Genomic DNA, 18,730 nt, shown 5'->3' on the forward strand with positions numbered 1-18,730 from the left:
CTGGGGCCACCACCTCATCCATTAATTGCCACGTCAGGCTACCGATAATCCTATGCGGCCACCTCCCACATATGTCGAGGCTTAAAGCCTCCATCCAACTCGGTATCTCTAGTTAAGATGATTTCATCAATTATATGAAACAATCTCATGATAGATCATATTCTTTTTCTTGGTGTCGTGTTCTCCCTATCATATAAGCGGCTGTGGATGGATATCCACTTGGATTTGGTTTCCTCTCATCGAGATAGGGACAAGCAAAAAAAGAATTTTCATAATTTATGAATTATTTTCAGTGGTGAAGTCTTCCAGTGACATATTTCGATCCTCTTTCTCGTTATTTAAAAAAAATGAGCCACCAATTCAAATACAAGATATTATTATTATTACCTGAACAGTTAGACATTCAATCCATAACCACGACGGCTCAATTGCAATAACGAAACTCTGGAGGTTAGCTGCTACGGTATAAAAAAATTTCGAATAGTTTATAATGAGTGCGATCGTACTTTATTTAATGTTGGCATTTTAATAATTACGAGATGGTCAGGTGTCATTCCAGCATTCCTGCAAGATATCTAAGCTTCCCCAGTTGCAGTCTCGAAGAAGAACTTAAAATATTCTGCTTTACTGGGACTAATTTATATGTAAGCCAGCCAAGATCAACGCTGTTGTTAATTGTATTCCTTAAAGTATGGCTTGCCGTGGTGTCATGATGACGGCGATGATGGGACGTGTTTCGTTGTCGGACCCGGCCGCCGGGATTCATTGACCCACGTGCGCTTTTAGAGTCCTCCGGTCCCGCTCCCCATGGCGGCGACCTCAGCAAGCCTTTTATTTTTTCCTTTGTCCCTGCTCCCGTCCCCATGTTCATCTGTTCGGGTATAAAAGCCGCGGGCTTACAGCGTTCGAAAAAACCCACGCCAACCATCTCAAATTGGAGAGCAAAAGAGAGAGAGAGAGAGAGAACTGGTTTCCCCTTCCCTTTTTGCCGATGGATCCTTCCTACTTTCAATTGCAAAGCTACGAAATCTCGTCCGGATCCTCGGCAGGACCGCTGGACCCTTTCTCATGGTGTCGGCTCGAGGAATCGCTTCCTTTCGATGCGAACGATTCGGGGGAGATGTTCTTGTTCGATGTGCTGATGGAGGCAGCCACAAAGGAGCGAGAGCCCCTCAATTTGCTTCCAGCCAAGGGCGATGAGACCGAGTCGAAGAGCGGCGACGAGCACAGGTCGAAGGAGAAGCCCTACCGGGGGGTGAGGCGGCGGCCGTGGGGGAAATTCGCAGCGGAGATAAGGGACTCGACGCGGCACGGGATGCGGGTGTGGTTGGGGACGTTCGATAGCGCCGAGGCCGCGGCCTTGGCCTATGACCAAGCGGCATTCTCGATGCGGGGGTCGATGGCCGTGCTCAATTTCCCGGTGGAACGGGTGCAGGAGTCGCTCCGGGGACTCGAGTGCGGGGAGGAGGGCTGTTCCCCGGCGGTGGCGCTGAAGAAGAAGCATTCCATGAGGAGGAGATCGGCGAGCAAAAAGAGTCAGCTGAAACAAGTAAGTTTAGATGATGTCTTTGGAGTTGGAATACTTGGGGAGCAGAGCTTCTAAAACCATCGGAGATTGAAAAATTTCTTAAATTTCTCTCTCCCGTTATTCTATTCTGAAATTTTGGGAACCGCTTGCATTTGATGCATGAATGTTTGTTAAATATTTGTGTAATTAGATCCGTTTTGAGTTTTTTTAAGGCAACTAGCTTTCAGCAAAATAAGGACTCTGTTTCATGGACATATTTCTATAGACCGCCAACAATAAAAAAATATAATTTCAAAATACGATGAGACTTTAGTGGCATTGGCATGAGCATTCAAGTATTATCGCAGTCTATCAAGATAGAGACAGCTTATATATAAGAGATTTTTCTTTTCAATTAGAAAGACCGACGGGGTCCCAAGTAATCGGCACCCTCTGTGCCAAGGTGATGTTGCAATTGTATATTATGAGTCTTCGCATCCAGTAGCTAACTTGTTGATCTTAGCATGAGGAAGGAATTGGGATTTCTTTTTGCAAAAATTGTGTTATGTAATAAAATAAAAATCATTGCAAAGGATTTTGCTCTCATGAATAGTGAAAGAAAAGAAAGTATCCTGAAGAGCATGATATCCAGCTTGGTATATCAATTCGCTCCATCAACGCTTATCGTCAAATTTGTAACTTATTTTTACAACTTGTGCAGATATCCAATTTTGATAGGCTAAAAGAATCTAAATGACGTTTCTCCATTTAAAACCAACATCTAACATCGTTGCCTATTGTTCTTTTTTCCTTTAGCTTGCATTAACGATCATATGAAATCAAAATTATTTTGTGACAACTAGGGGATCTAAATGCAAGAGATATCATAAAAAATGGCCTACATATTCACTCTAATGATTTAGCCTGGATTCCAAACAGGCCACTTCACTCACCTAACTTCGATGGTACATGGATGTCCAAGTGAGGTGAACCTCTTAAGGTTGTTGGAGTAGCCTTGGTCCATTGTACGTTAGCTTTCATTTTACCTTGTGCTGATCACATTTTGAATGAAGGAACATGACAGTGCAAGCATTATTGAAACGTTAAATGTTGATTGCGTGCTAGTAACGCTTCTAAAATGCTTCTCAATTGAATAAATTTTGGATGGCTAAGCCTTCCTCATCTCAAAATTAGAAGAAAAAAAAAACGTTTCTAAAATGCATATAAGTGATGATGTAATCAAGAAGACCGGCTCAAATCCAAGAACTTTGGACCCCGGTGTTTTGGTTGGAAAGTAGTGGGCTCAAAAGGAACATGAGGGTCCTTTTCCGGTAATACGGTTTGGCACAAGCATGAAAATTACGTGCGCGCATGCGTGGGTTCCAATACAACGAATCCAATATTGCCTGCTTCCCTCGGCAGTCGGGCAATCCACATTGACGATAAGGCTCATCTGTCAACTCGATAAGACAGCCAAGTAGAGCTTCAATAATGCAGGACGGCAGTTTGGACCCCTGCAATTTGGGATGACTCTGAGAGCATTATAAATAGCATCAAAGCGACCCATCCTATAGTACAACATAGGTTTGTTGAATTTGATAACCAATTTAAATATTTATAATTAAATTTAAATAAATTTAAATTTTTAGTCTGATAAAAATGTCAGAACTTAAAAAAAAAAAATATACGAAAATTCATACGAACATGTATTTATGGATGCACCTACATGAAAGTTAATTAGAAACAGCTAGTGCTCTACTCCAATGCAAACCTCTTATTCTCTTATCTTTCAAACCCTTGTATTATTTAATAATTTCTAAACATGTGTTCCACTTGTCCAGTTACTAATATCTTATGTAACTAATTGATGTCATCCTATCTCTCAAACAAAAAATTATTAGAACCCATCTGTTGGTTCCTGTGAGTTTCCTAAACCAACAAGAAGCCACCAGAGTTCTCACTTTTCAGGCTTCATTTAGGCCATCCCATAATCAAGGACCTTCTTTTCTTATTTTTCTTGGCAGATTCATGCCCTATGGTTGATCTTCTGTCAAGGGGATTGTGTCAATCTTCCATCAAGAAAGGGAATTCAAGTAAGTCAAGCATTAATTCCCCATTTGTCCTCCTTCGACACCCCAAAAACTGGCCTGATGCCCCACATCAGCACAATAATTACCATCCTTCTGCAGTTGAAGCAAGCCTTTAAATCACCTCCACCAGGCCCCCAAGTGCAAGCCAACGGAATGGAAGACAAGCAAACAATCTCGTTGATCCCCAGTACATGCCAACGGAATGGCCAGAGGTAGAAGACGGCAATTTCTAGAGGGAGCTGCAGCTAATTAGGTACAACTTTACCAGATTTGCACGAGAGACAAAAGAAGAGGAAAGACCGGTCCAGATTTACCAATGTCATCGGAAGATTGAGATCGCTTGACTTGGCAATTCATGGGAAGAAGTTTACCGGTCCAACAACTTAAGGGACAATGGTGTGGATCATTCCTTACTTCGAGACATCTTGGTGATGGTGAGGAATGGGGTAGCTTTCTAGGCTAAGCATACATTTAGAAAGGCAAACGAGACTGCGAATTGGGTGGCTACCTACGTAGTCAGCCATTCCGGAGGCACCATGTAGGCCGGCGAGGGGGAGCTGCCTCGAGCACTCCATAATCTTTTATTTTCCGATATTATTGGATGTATTCATACTCGTGTTGTATGAAATACTCGCTTTAGCGCAGAAAAAGAAAAGAAAAGAAAGAAAAAACAAACAAACAGCTTAGGGGACTGTCCGGTCCTCGTTAAGCTTGGCTGGATGCTCGTCTCCTTTGATGGGGGAATAATAAGGTGACATCGGGCTACAGATTCAAATCAATAAAGCAATTGGCTGGACTCGTACAGAAGCAGAAACATTTGAAGGGGAGGTTCACCGAGAGAGCGCCTTTAGGCCGAGAGAAATGGGGGTCTCATCCTAGTTTTGTACCAAGTCCGCGATCCAATAGAAAAGGCCACTTCAATCCTATCTAGAAAAGCTAGTGGATGATGAGTAGGGAGCAAGTAGGTTGTGAAACTTGGACTGAACCCATACTCCACTTGGCTCATATCCGAAATCAAGAATCGCCAGTTTAGCATGAGTCCCTGCTTCCATGTCAAGACTCAATTTCCGATCTATATTTAGATATAAATCTCACAGAATCATATTCGGTCCTGAATTGACCTTATATGAACGACATAAATAAAAATTCAAAAGCTTGAACCTAAATCTATAAATCATCGGAGTGACCCACTAGGAGTTGAGTCTAAATCTTAAAGCTGATGCCAGCTTACTCTGGCCCAAACTAAAGCCTGGCCCCATCTGCCCACTCGTACCCTGAGGATGTTATCAAATTGCTCGTTGAACAAAACGAAATGGAACTGGATAGCCTAGGAATCCAGCCATTCGAATTCTAAGCAGGAACGTAGGTGCCAGGCCAGTCCAATTGCTTGAGAAATTTTTTTATTGCAGGGTACCCGGACCATGAAAACAAACACGTGCGCAATTGGTTCGGGTCGCCGTAGTCTCAGACTACTTGTGGTGCAGTGGGCTTGTCGACGTCTGACGGCCCAGCTCGTGGCTCTGAATTAAATCATTTTGGGCTGGACCATTAACTCACCAGCTCCATTCAGGCCTAACATCAAGCTGATGATGAGCCGGGCCTTGGGACTACACTTTGTTCATCGTTAGTCGGATTGTGGATCGGGCCTATTTAAAAATTAATTTTTTCATTCCCAAACCCAGCCTATGATCAGCCGTATCCATGACCTACTCCCTTTCTCCCTCTCTGTGCTGAGCTGAGCTGAGCTGAGCTGTGCAACAACGAATATTCTTTGTTGGGTGAGGAGGAAAGTAATATTCCTTGAAGAGATCATCGAGAAAAGAAAGTAAAGATAAGGGTCCGACCCAACATACATCACTTCTTAGGTAAGATTGTTGGATTCTCATTAGCCTCTCAAAATAGTCCTCGGAGGAACGACAATATGCCCTACCTGAAGAGAGAGGCTTATTCCTTTGTATCAGTTTCTTTCCTCTGATTTGGCAGGCTGTACTCACGTGAGAGTAATATAAATGCCACTTTTACCAAAAAACAAAAAAAAGAGAAAGGCTTAGATGGAGATAGTGCATGGGAGAATCCAACTTCTCCCAGTTGGTTTATTTCTTGGAGGTAATCTTCCATCTTGTACTTCACAAAGCCGAGATTGAAGCCGTTTAAAGAGAAGGATGGGCTCTTCCTTACAAAGATGCCTGCCGAAGGCAAGGAGCAATAGTGGCGGCGAGTGCAATCCAGTGCGAAAGTCAAGGCCCTTCTCAACGGACCACCTCCTCTTCATAACTTTTTCAACACGGATAGCCTCAGTCACAATATTGACATGCAAATTCGCTATATCCCTACACCCCACCAAAAGTTAAAATATGTTTATAGCGACCCATGAGCTCATCCAAACAGGCTAACTGAAAACGTATTATTTAGATTTTTAGATTTTTTTGACCTACAAAACATATATGCAAGGGCTCTCGTATACTCCTCTCCAGTTAAGTTTTAGCATTCTCTCTCTAAAAAAATTTATACTGCAGCACCCGCCGAATCTTAGTAAGGCCTTGAGCCAAGTCCATTATATTACCATTTATCACACTTCAAGACCCTTTTCTAGTAAAAAAATATAACAATCAAATATTAGATTTTTTAGCTTTGTATAATTAATTACAACCAATATAGAGTTAAGAACTTGCTCGCATGGATGCTCGCACCACTTATCGGATTTTTTTTTTTATAATAATGAAAAAAATGGTACGTAGCATAGAGCTCCAGTCATTTGCAAGAACATAATTTAGCATTACTCACATATTTTCCATTAAGATAATGGCTTGTCAAAGGTTCTCATTGTACTAGCAAAGCCAGATACATAGCAGTACACATGGCGATCGAGGCCTCTCTAGCTAGTAGCAGGAAATCATGTCATGCATACAGATACAAGCATTACGTTAAAATTATCAAACATGCCGCGTTTATATTTTATATAACGTCTAAGGAAGCCTCTTATTTGTATATCCAACCCCCATGCATCGAGCTGCAGCACAGCAGCCCTCTCTAATTCAGGTGGTCAGTGGACGGTGGCTTGTGAGGTCCCGGCGGCTTCACATGCACCGGTGGCTTCCCATATGGTTTGGGCTTAGGCTCCGGGATGTGGCCGTACCCGTTTGTAGTTTCCTTGGCATCGGAGAGGGAAGGCGGCTTGTGTCCAGGAGGACCAGGATGCTTGCCACCAGGAGCAGGAGGCTTGTGCTGGTCCACAGACGTCTTCTTCTCGTCGGCAAGAGTTGGGGGTTTGTGTCCGGTTGGAGGTTTGTGGATCGGAGTTGGTGGCTTCGTCTCCGGGGGCTTGTGGCCAGCGTCGGTGGGAGTGGTGAGAGCCACCACTCCTACGAGAAGGGCTAGAAGAAGGTATTTTGGGACCATGGCTTTTGTTTGTCTGGAAGTTCTTGGGTTTTGTGCCGTGAAATGGAGTCGGTGGGGTATTTATAGGCGTCTTTTTGGGCCATGGATATGTGGCTGCATGAGAGTTGGAAAGGTAGGTGGTGGGGAGCATGGTATTGAGAGCGGCACGTTTACAGGACTTTCGCGTCACGGGTTGCATGAAATTGTCAAAAAGGACGGCTATTGTTGTTTCAGGCGTGGACAGTAGGATATTTGAAAAATTGTAGAAGGGTTTAGTGCCGGGTTAGTGCGGTAGATAGGTAGCAAATTCTATGAATATTTTTAATTTAGTTGTACGTGTAACCTTGGGTCTCATCCAGCCTGGATGCAGGACCTCTATCAACATCTTGATGCATCACATCTTCTGAATTCATGTCATACTAGTTGTCATACATATGTGATGAATGTGCCTGAGTATACATATGGATGGGTACGTAAGACAATAGAAAAGAAAAACTAGCGGCCGCAATCCTCATTAGATAAATGCACTTCCCTCTCTGGTTGGTGATTCAACAAAGGTTAACAATATCATAATATATATTTATCTCTTAATGGAGAAGATGTATGAGGATGTTTCAATAAGTTTTCTGCACTGCAAGAGGCTTTCCAGTGATCGACATTTATCTTTTGACTAATCAAATTTCTAAGGTACATTTAGAAGTGACAGGGCTCAGAATCGTTTGACTTGGGAGCTGCAGGTGATCGAGTAGCCTCACAACGAAGGTAGGGAAGAGGGCCAGGCGACGGAACCGTAGCTTTAGAACGTTCCTGTTGCCTGGTTTCATGTCATTATCTGATTTGCATTCCCATGGCGTAGTGTGAGGGTCAACAATTTCCGCACTGAATGGCCCGGAGGGTTCGGCTGGTCTGTCCCTCCTTTCAACACTTTGGTCATCAAGATGCTGCCGGAACCAATCCCCGTGAGGCAAAGGACAACGGAGCCAGAGACGTCTCACAACGCCAAAACCTCTCCTAGTGTGACTTGGGACACGGGGTGAGGCACTTCTTGTCCGTTCTCTCCTCTTTTTCCACGCAGTAGGTGCTTCCATTATTCAAAAGGTGGCACTGAAGCATTCTCGTCTTCACGCCACCGCTTACAAAGTAGACGATTTGGCAACTTTCAGCGAGATTATGTTCTCGAAAGAGGATATGATCCTTTTTTTTAACAAGAAACGTACTTAAATTCAGACCGGGACCATACAATCATCTCAGACTCTCAGTAGTTTAGAAGTTATATGGGATGATGATGGGGAAATTGTATGCTATTTAGATGTTATGTTTTGAATTTTATTATCGTAAGTTGGTTATGGAGCATCACTCTTTCAATATACAGCCCTTCGTAGGCATGCATGAAGTGGTGGGTTGGTTCCCTTGAATTTAGACTAGTAAAGCGCAGGACTACTTGTCCAATTATCAATATTTTAATTCTCGTCATCATCCCCCCGGAAATTTTTCGGGAACAGAACCGCTAACCTAAATCATAAAATCTTCTCCATGATAAAAGTTATGTAACGATGACAGGAAAAGTACTATGTTGCTTTAGAATTTAGATGTTATATTTTGAGTTCCATTATCATAACTTTAAAATATGGTGACGCTTTTTCGTATCTTAAATATAAAGTATTTTTTTAAATTTATTTTAAAAATTATAAAAATCTGCATACAAAAGTATATATTAAATACATACGTACGTAACAGAAGTCATATAATACACATATATCATATATAAAAATAGCAAATATTTATATTATCAAATATGATTATATTTGCGTTGTCAAACATGATTGAATATCCATTACAACTCAAAGTGCTTCCAAAAACATAAAAATATATACATAAAACTCTTAAAAAAAGTCTAAGGCTATTAGTGGTTCATGGCATCATCATGATCATCATCTCTACAATTGCTAGAAGTATCAAAAATCTATAAGAAAAAAAATAAAAACTTTAGAAGTTGAGAATACAAGAATTGCAAAGTATTATAAATCATTAAGCTCATATAAAAATATGCATAATAATTATGTAAAATATTCAAATAGATATAGTTATTTATCTGAGGAGGGACAAACCTTTACAACAAAATTGTAATTTGGTCAAGCTGAGCCATTAAAGATTATATCTCTATCTGATTTCTTTGCCCCATCTTCTCCATCTTTGTCTCCAACCTACGGACGTCTGCAGTGCTACTACTATATCTAACATTATGGGTATATTTGTTCACTCCAGACAACTGAGTGAGGGTAACTCCATAATGCCATAACCCCTCAATCGACCATAACGCTCTGGTTCCATCAATTTGGTGAACACCTAAGATTCGACGTGACTGGTCTCCCCAGATGATGATGAGTCTCCAACACGCTCTGCAATAAGGGATGTAGCCCTCTCCTATATTTTTAAAAAAAAGTCCCATATTAATGTTTGAAAAAATATAGTTGCCATCTCGGTGGGTATGAGTCATCTTGTAGAACTCTACCTCATCAGGCTCCCTCCCATGCTCTTCCATCTACAACAAAAAATATATGTTATATGATACATCATCCATAGTACGTGATATATGGTTGAAGATACACGGTTCATGATACACATTATATGATACATGATGCATGATACATAGTCCAATATGAAGATTAAAATTTCAATTTGAAGTAAAAAAAGTCAAAGAGTTTTAATAAGACTCATAAGTATCATGATACATGGCACACGATACATAATACATAGTTTTATTAAGAAGCATAAGTATTTCAATATAAAACAAATAAATCTAACAAGGAATTTGAAATATGCCAAAGAGTTTAAAAGAAAAATATGAATTTATCTCCACACTTTACATAATTCTTGGAGCTTGATGTGTGAGGAACAGTATAAGATGCTCATGTAGCTCTACCAATTTTGGTAGACAGTGTAATATATTTGATGTGTATATTTGCAATCTATATTAATAAAAAAATAAAATATAAGATATTAAGAGAGTACACATAACTTGTCATCTCTTACAAAATCAGTAGTGAACAAGTTTCCTCCACTTATGAAGGTATACAACAAGAGGACAATTACGAGCAACCTATTCTTCTATCATAACCTTTCCCCTGTACTCCATCTTCAACTTCTCCTTAAATTTTTTCTATTTGTAGTTGAGGGACTTCAGCACCCAGTCATGGCTTTCTAGAGAAAGCGCAAACTTACTCTACACCAAAAGTAAAGAATATTATAAATGTTAAATCAAATTATATAATTACGATATCTAGCAAATTAACATACAATATCAAATTTAATTTTTTACCTATACAACTCGCAGAAGCTTAACCTTATACGAAGAAAGCATATCATTCCATTTAGTATAGTTGAGCGGATACAGCTGATCTTTCCATATAATTGATCCTAGAAAACTTGCTAATATGCTTCCATCGCTCTTGATGGGCTGCCCCATTAGGTTGCATCGAATGACGATCCTCTCACCCTCACGAAGCTGTCATACATCTCTTGCTCGAGTAGATCTCTGTTTTGTCCTCACTCTCCCATTTCCATTTATGAAAAACACATGAAAACAAATATATATTCAAAACTATTAATTATGTATTAAATAAATGAAGTCAAATATTATAAAATATTTAAATTGTAATAGGAATAACACTTTTGATATTTTAATTAAATTATTATGGATCTGAAAGCCATCCATAATAACCTCTTTGCCTAGGTAATCAACAGGAGGCTCGTACTGGGACTGGGGTTCGAGTTGCTGGTCATGTATATTGAGGTGCTAGGCCTAGTGGGACTACTGAGACTATGGGGACTGATTAGAAGATGATCCGGCCTGAAAATCATGAAACTCTACATTTCTAAATACCTATATCTTAGGTATACTACGCGTCTAGCCTCAACCACTACACCAAAAAAGAAAATTACCGACTTTTATTTGCCGACGCTTATTCCAAACGTCGGCAAAAATTTTTCCCCGTCAACATTTATCGACGCTTTTTAAAAGCGTCGGCTAATGACGACGCTTAAAAGCGTCGTCGAAGTTAATATGTAATTGACGACACTTTTAACGACGCTTTTTAGCGTTGTTAAATAACGACGTTTAAAAGCATCGTCGGAAGCCAAAAAACCACCTCATTTTAGTCCCACATCGGCAGATCTGAAAAAAAATAACTGTTTATATAGCCAAACCCAACCACTTCGCACGGATGGAATGAAAGTACCGATCGGAGAGGTTGTTTGTATTTCTGAATGGAGGAAAAGATGCAGATCGTAAATGGTAATTTTCTTGGCAAATGGTAATTCGCGACGCTTTAAAGCGTCGGGAAAGAGGGACGCTTTAAAGCGTCGCTAAATTTGAATTAGCGACACTTTTAAAAGCGTCGGAAAATATTTTTTCCACTGTAGCATAGGCGACGCTTTACCGACGCTTTGGAAAGCGTCGGGATGGTTTCTACCGACGCTTAAAAGCGTCGCTAATAGCCAAAAAAAGCGTTGCTAATGTCCAAGTTTCTTGTAGTGAACACACGTTCTGTAGTTTATATTGTGGACTGCAGCCGATGCCACATTGGACCTTTCCCCCTCATTGACTTTCCTCTCTCCCTCTATGTGCTGAGCTGAGCTGTACAACAACGAATATTCTTTGTTGGGTAAGGTGGAAAGTAATATTCCTTGAAGAGATCATTGAGAAAAGAAACTAAAGATGAGGGTCCGATCCAACATACATCACTTCTTAGGTAAGATTGTTGGATTCTCATTAGCTTCTCAAAATAGTCCTCGGAGAACAGAGAGGCTTAGATGGAGATAGTGGGATAATCCAACTTCTCCCAGTTGGTTTATTTGTTGGAGATAATCTTCCATCTTGTACTTCACAAAGCCGGGATTGAAGCCGTTTAAAGAGAAGGACGGGCTCTTCCTTACAAAGATGCCTGCCGAAGGCAAGGAGCAATAGTGGCGGCGAGTCAGGGCCCTTCTCAACGGACCACCTCCTCTTCATAACTTTTTCAACAGGGACAGCCTCAGTCACATTGACATGCAAATTCTCTATATCCCTACACCCCACCAAAAGTTGAAATATGTTTATAGCGACCCATGAGCTCATCCAAACAGGCCAACTGAAAAAGTATTATTTAGATTTTTAGATTTTTTTGACCTAAAAAACATATATGCAAGAGCTCTCATATACTCCTCTCCGTTTAAGTTTTAGCATTCTCTCTCTAAAAAAAATTATACTGCAGCACCCGCCGAATCTTAGTAAGGCCTTGAGCCAAGTCCATTCTATTACCATTTATCACACTTCAAGACCTTTTTCTAGTAAAAAAATTGAACAATCAAATATTATTTAGATTTTTTAGTTTTGTATAATTAATTGCAACCCATATAGGGTTAAGAACTTGCTCGTATGGATCCTCGCACCGCTTGTCGGATTTTATTTTATATAATGAAAAAAAATGGTACGTAGCCCAGAGCTCCAGTCATTGGCAAGAAGATAATTTAGCACTACTTACGTATTTTCCAGTAAGATATTGGCTTGTCAAAGTTTCTCATTGTACTAGCAAAGCCAGATACATAGCAGTACACATGGCGATCGAGGCCTCTCTAGCTAATAGCAGGAAATCATGTCATGCATACAGATAAAAGCATAACGTTAAATTATCACACATGCCGCGTGTGTATTTTATATAACGTCTAAGGAAGCCTCTTATTTGGATATCCAACCCCCATGCGTCGAGCTGCAGCACAGCAGCCCTCTCTAGTTCAGGTGGTCAGTGGACGGTGGCTTGTGAGGTGGCTTGTGAGGTGGCTTGTAAGGTCCCGGCGGCTTCACATGCACCGGTGGCTTCCCATATGGTTTGGGCTTAGGCTCCGGGATGTGGCCGTACCCGTTTGTAGTATCCTTGGCATCGGAGAGGGAAGGCGGCTTGTGTCCAGGAGGACCAGGATGCTTGCCACCAGGAGCAGGAGGCTTGTGCTGGTCCACAGACGTCTTCTTCTCGTCGGCAAGAGTTGGGGGTTTGTGTCCGGTTGGAGGTTTGTGGATAGGAGTTGGTGGCTTCGTCTCCGGGGGCTTGTGGCCAGCGTCGGAGGGAGTGGTGAGAGCCACCACTCCTACGAGAAGGGCTAGAAGAAGGTATTTTGGGACCATGGCTTTTGTTTGTCTGGAAGTTCTTGGGTGTTTGTGCCGCGAATTGGAGTCGGTGGGGTATTTATAGGCGTTTTTTCGTGCCATGGATATGTGGGTGCATGAGAGTTGGAAAGGTAGGTGGTGGGATGTATGGTATTGAGAGCGGCACGTTTACAAGACTTTTGCGTCCCAGGGTGGATGAAATTGTCAAAAAGGACGGCTGTTTGTTGTCTCAAGCGTGGACGGTAGGATATTTAAAAAATTGTAGAAGGATCTAGTGCCGGGCTAGTGCGGTAGACAGGTAGCAAATTTTATGGATAATTTTAATTGAGTTGTACGTGTAACCTTGTGTCTCATCCAGCCTAGATGCAGAACCTCTATCAACACCTTGATACATCACATCTTCTGAATTCATGTCATACTAGTGCCATACATATGTGATGAATGTGCCTGAGTATACATATGGATGGGTACGTAAGACCATAGAAAAGAAAAACCAGCGGCCGCAATCCTCATTAGATAAATGCACTTCCCTCTCTGGTTGGTGATTCAACAAAGGTTAACAATATCATAATATATTTACCCCTTAATGGAGAAGATGTATGTAGAATGTCAATAAGTTTTCTGCATTGCAAGAGGCTTTCCAGTAATCGACATTTCTCTTTTGACTAATCAAATTTCTCAGGTACATTTAGAAGTGACAGGGCTCAGAATCGTTTGACTTGGATCTGCTGGCAATGGAGTAGCCTCACAACGAAGGTAGCGAAGAAGGCTAGGCGACGGAACCGTAGCTTTAGTACGTCCCAGTAGCCTGGTTTCAGGTCATTATCTGATTTGCTTTCCCATGGCGTAGTGTCAACAATTTCCGCACTTAATGGTCTGTCCCTCCTTTCAACACTTTGGTCATCAAGATGCTGCCGAAACCAATCCCGGTGCGGCAAGGACGACGGGGCCAGAGACGTCTCACAACGCTAAAACCTCTCCTGGTGTGACTAGGGACACGGGGTGAAGCACTTCTTGTCCGTTCTCTCTCTTTTTTCCACGCAGTAGGTGCTTCCATTATTCAAAAGGTGGCACCAAGCATTCTCATCTTCACGCCACCCTTTACAAAGTAGACGATTTGGCAACTTTCAGCGAGATTATGTTCTCGAAAGAGGATATGATCGTTTTTTTTAACAAGAAACGTACTTCAGACCGGGACCATACAACCATCTCAGTAGTTTAATTAGAAGTTATATGTGATGATGATGGGAAAATTGTATGCTATTTAGATGTTATGTTTTGAATTTTATTATCATAAGTTGGTTATGGAGCATCACTCTTTCAATATACATCCCTTCGTAGGCATGCATGAAGTGGTGGGTTGGTTCCCTCGAATTGAGAATAGTAAAGCGCAGGACTACTTGTCGAACCATCAACTTGATCTCATACGAAGACACCTCAATAAGTATTTTCTCATCATCATCCCCCGGAAATTTTAATTTCAGAAACAAAGTCTAACCTAGATCATAAAATCAGCTCCATAATAAAAGTTACGTTACGATGATGGAAAAAGTACTATGCTGCTTTAGATATTAGATGTTATATTTTGAGTTTTGTACAACTCGTAGAAGCTCTACCTTATACGAAAGAAGCATATCATTCTGACACTAACCTTTCCACGCAATCGAACCTAGAAAACCTTCTAATATACTTCCAGCCCTCTTGAGGGGCTGCCCACTTGGTTGCATTAGATCGATGACAATCCTCTCACTCTCACGAAGTCGCCCCACATCGATCCCTTGCTCAAGTAGGTCCTTGTCTCATCCCCAGTCTCCTCTTTTTATCTACAAAAAACACATAAAAAGCAAAAAACATATTCAACACTATTAATTATGCATTAAATAAAATAAAGTCTCATGTAATAAAATATTAAATCATAACAGGAATAGCACTATTAATATTTTAATTAAATTATCCTGAATCTGCAGGTCATCCATAATAACTTCCTTGCCTGGATAATCAGTAGGAGGCTCATGCTAGACTGGGGCTCGTATTGCTGGTCATGTATATCAGGCTGTTGGGGCTCGTGTTGCTGCTGAGACTGCAGGAACTGATCAAAAAATGATCTAGCTTGAGAATGCTGAAACTCTATATCTTTGAATCATTTTTCTCGGCGCATAATGTTATCTAATATGCATAAATAAAAATCAATCAGTTACATAAAAATCAATACTAAATAAATTGCTCATAAGAAACAATATTTATTAAACGAACATGATAAAAGAAGATAATATTTTTCATACAATGTATACAGCGTAAATATTTCTCACCAATAAAAATCAAGCATTATTCTTCTCTCCTTCAACATCCATCCTAACCAAACTTGTTATAGCGTTTAGTTTATCGGTTGGGACAATATTACAAGGCATACACTGAGTATAAGTCTTATATCCTCTTGCTCCAACCCTTTTGCCATATCATACAAGTACCTAGGTTTAGTCTTAATGATAACAGTCCATTCCTTATCCTTTGAGTCTTGCAAAAAAAAAAATACTTATCGAGCTTGAGATGTAAAAACAAATGGATCATCCTTCAATAACACACTAGTATGTATCAACCTTGAAAAATTTATAAATATAAACTCATTTGTGTCTTAGTTCAAACTTCTAGGTGAGTTTATATCCACTCAATCACCTCAAAATAATGCTACCTTAAGCTTTCCATAATAATCAAACTCATAAAAATTTATAAGAGCACCATAATAATTTTTTTTGTCCGCTTCCACCATAACTCTATTGTTTTAGATTTTTCTAATTTTTTCATGCTCTTCGGTATAAAATTTAATACTTGGTGCTTGGACTGGTCCACCAACTCAGCGATGGATCCGGCTCAACTAAAAATTACACTGAATAAAGGGCTGCCTTGCTGCATGTGGAGCATTGCTGGAGTATAGAGATAAGAGGCTTCTCGGAGTCTATATCTCATGTATCATGGTTGCAATATAGTTCCAGTAATTGTACAAGGAGATCCTGACTTGACGAACCATGTTCCGAGAGCTCAAAGCTATATGGTGGACTATTTTCTTGTAAGAAACGCTAGCAAGGCTCTGTGAACTACCTTACCATACGCATATTTCTTCTTGTGTTTTATAGATTTGTGGCTGGCGGACTTTCAACATCAACCTGTTCTACTACTATCTCACTTGAGGTGGAGTAGACTGCTATAAATCTGTATTAAATGCATACAGGCTTTCCTTTTGGTCCATGTTTCTATATGTTACTTCGCAGTTGGACTTGTCCACTTCACGGTTGGACCGGTCCACTAGCTGACCAGTGGACCTGGGCCAACCAATAACTACTCCTCTATTCATGGCTTGTGTGATGGTTTACGGTGCCAAGCTGATGATGACTTGTGTAACAATCTAGAATCTCATCCAAATAATTTGAAACAAGCTACAACTGCTGGATCCCTTATTTTCTTTGCCATTTCACGTGTCAACTAGATGATAGGTTCGGGGCGAAACAACTTATTCATATGTCACGGTAGCTTCTTATGTGACTTAAGCCAAGGCATCGAGATGTACTTGTCAAGTTTGTATCATCGAAGGTTTGGAGCCGGCATTGGAGGTTTCGGGGAGAGCTATGACTCCTAAGAGAACGACTAACTTGAAGCAGATACAATGAAAGACAAAAAAGGCTTCACTATGTTTGTTAGAGGTGGGGGTATGGAGGTTCTCAGCTGTACCGTTCATGCAAAAAAGTGATTGATTCTTTTTTACAGTATTGACCATTGGATCATGCTCTACACAATCTTAAATCACTCCAAACTTTCCATTTATCCACCTGCACCGATCTTGAAGCAACTATCGTGGGATCCAGTAGTGGATTCGCATGAAAAACATGAGTCCTTCTGTACGAAAGATACAACCCCTGTCCAGTTTGGGGTAATAAGCCATGCAAAGGATGGCAGGGGTTATTCACATGCTTTTTGGGTTAGTAGTATTAGTGGGCGACTGGATCCAGATGAGGCACAGATATGATCACTATTATAGGATAAGGATTAAATGTCAAGAACATGTACAATTTCCTGAGTTTGAATTTGGAGTACATTTCAAGAGAAGCACATCAATATGTTTATCGAAAGAAAGAAAAAAAAAAGGTGGATAGGTCTCAGATGTTGAACAATTGTTATTTTAGCTGCTCTCGTGGAGTTGGGCTTGAAATTTAACCTGCAGTTGCAACAATTCTTGCAGCCCGATGTATAGTTTAAGTTGGCATGAGAAATATAAATAATATCAATTGGACATGTTGTGCATGTGTCTGTGAGCATGCCTACATATGCACGCATAAATAGTTGTACTGTGCTTGGGGTATGCATAAAAAGACCTTAGCAGGTCTAACCTAGCTTATAGTCCTATGATAATACTGATTGTTCTGGCCCAATCTACGAGTCTAATAGAATTTTCAGCACAATCATCCAAATATACAATAAAAAGTATTATATTCATTAATATTTGACATAACTAATAGCAATAAGGATATACATATGGTATCGGTGAATGCTTGATATTGAAACAAATCAATATATTAACCAGTAATTCAATCAAGATGAAAAGCCCAATATGAAAAAAGTCTAAATTTTTCATGGCATACGCAAGTATTACTCATCAATCCAATTTTCAACATTACTCTAGAGGGTATGATCATGCAATTATATTTTATGTGCCCAAACCATCCTTCACGTTTTTATTCTCGTTCTAAGTGATTTCGACACACAAAAATCTAGTTCTTAATGCAGAAAAAAAAAACATTAGATAGAATGAACACATGACAATCAAACATTAAAAACTATGCTCTTTATGCATTGATTTTATGCAAAATAGTAATACTGAAATACTCACTTTTCAAACTCAAATACAATTCCGTTTGCCAACCAATTAGGGAGAACCGATTCACTCGTGTGAAAGTTACACGTGCCAAAAGTCACGGACGTTGTACATGCACGCTCCGAAGAGGTAGGCGGGTAGCCGAGCGGTGCACAGTATGTTGATTTTATTGTTCACGTGTCATTTCATGATTAGCTATCATCCTATTTTCCACATGGTCCACTCGGTCCCTCACTGCTCAGCCAGAATATTAATCCACATTCACTCGTGTGAAAGTTACACGTGCCACTGTCACGGACACTGTACATGCCCGCTCCGCAGAGGTAGGCGGATGGCCGAGCGGTGCACAATATGTCCCGCTTGTTGTCCACGTGTCATTTCATGATTAGCTATTATGCTATTATCCGCATGGTCCACTCCGTCCCTCGCTACACCATATCCCGAATATTTATCAGCGTTCGAGCCGATGCACTCGCCCCGCAACTCCGGGCACTTCACCGTCCGATCAATTTAGTCGGCAGATCTGACGGCCACGATAGACTTCCCCATCCCGCTGGCACACCAAACCACTATTAAATTCAAAAAAGAAAAATCTGAATCAACAGAATCACTGCCGTCCAATCACCTCACCTATCTCCGCTCCGGATCCTTCTCTGGTCAGCCGCATCCCCTCCATGCTGTCCGAGTAACTTGAACTCCCGTCATCTAATGTAACGAGCGCAATCCTCGTAGGACTTTGAGTTCCGTGT

At 40.7% G+C, this 18,730-nt stretch overlaps 1 protein-coding gene across 1 annotated transcript; it reads left to right on the plus strand.

Moving 5' to 3' along the window:
* The first annotated feature begins 867 nt into the window (after window positions 1-867).
* LOC103707018 (ethylene-response factor C3-like) lies at window positions 868-4,234 on the plus strand. Its single transcript, XM_039115633.3, has 2 exons — window positions 868-1,549; window positions 3,532-4,234. The coding sequence occupies exons 1-2, from the start codon at window positions 992-994 to the stop codon at window positions 3,811-3,813; spliced, it is 840 nt and encodes a 279-aa protein (XP_038971561.3). The 5' UTR covers window positions 868-991; the 3' UTR covers window positions 3,814-4,234.
* The last annotated feature ends 14,496 nt before the right edge of the window (window positions 4,235-18,730 follow it).

Source organism: Phoenix dactylifera, chromosome 10 (assembly GCF_051530095.1).
Source record: "Phoenix dactylifera cultivar Ajwa chromosome 10, Ajwa_hap1_PhDact_Kaust_v1.1, whole genome shotgun sequence".
Taxonomy (NCBI): Eukaryota; Viridiplantae; Streptophyta; class Magnoliopsida; order Arecales; family Arecaceae; genus Phoenix; species Phoenix dactylifera.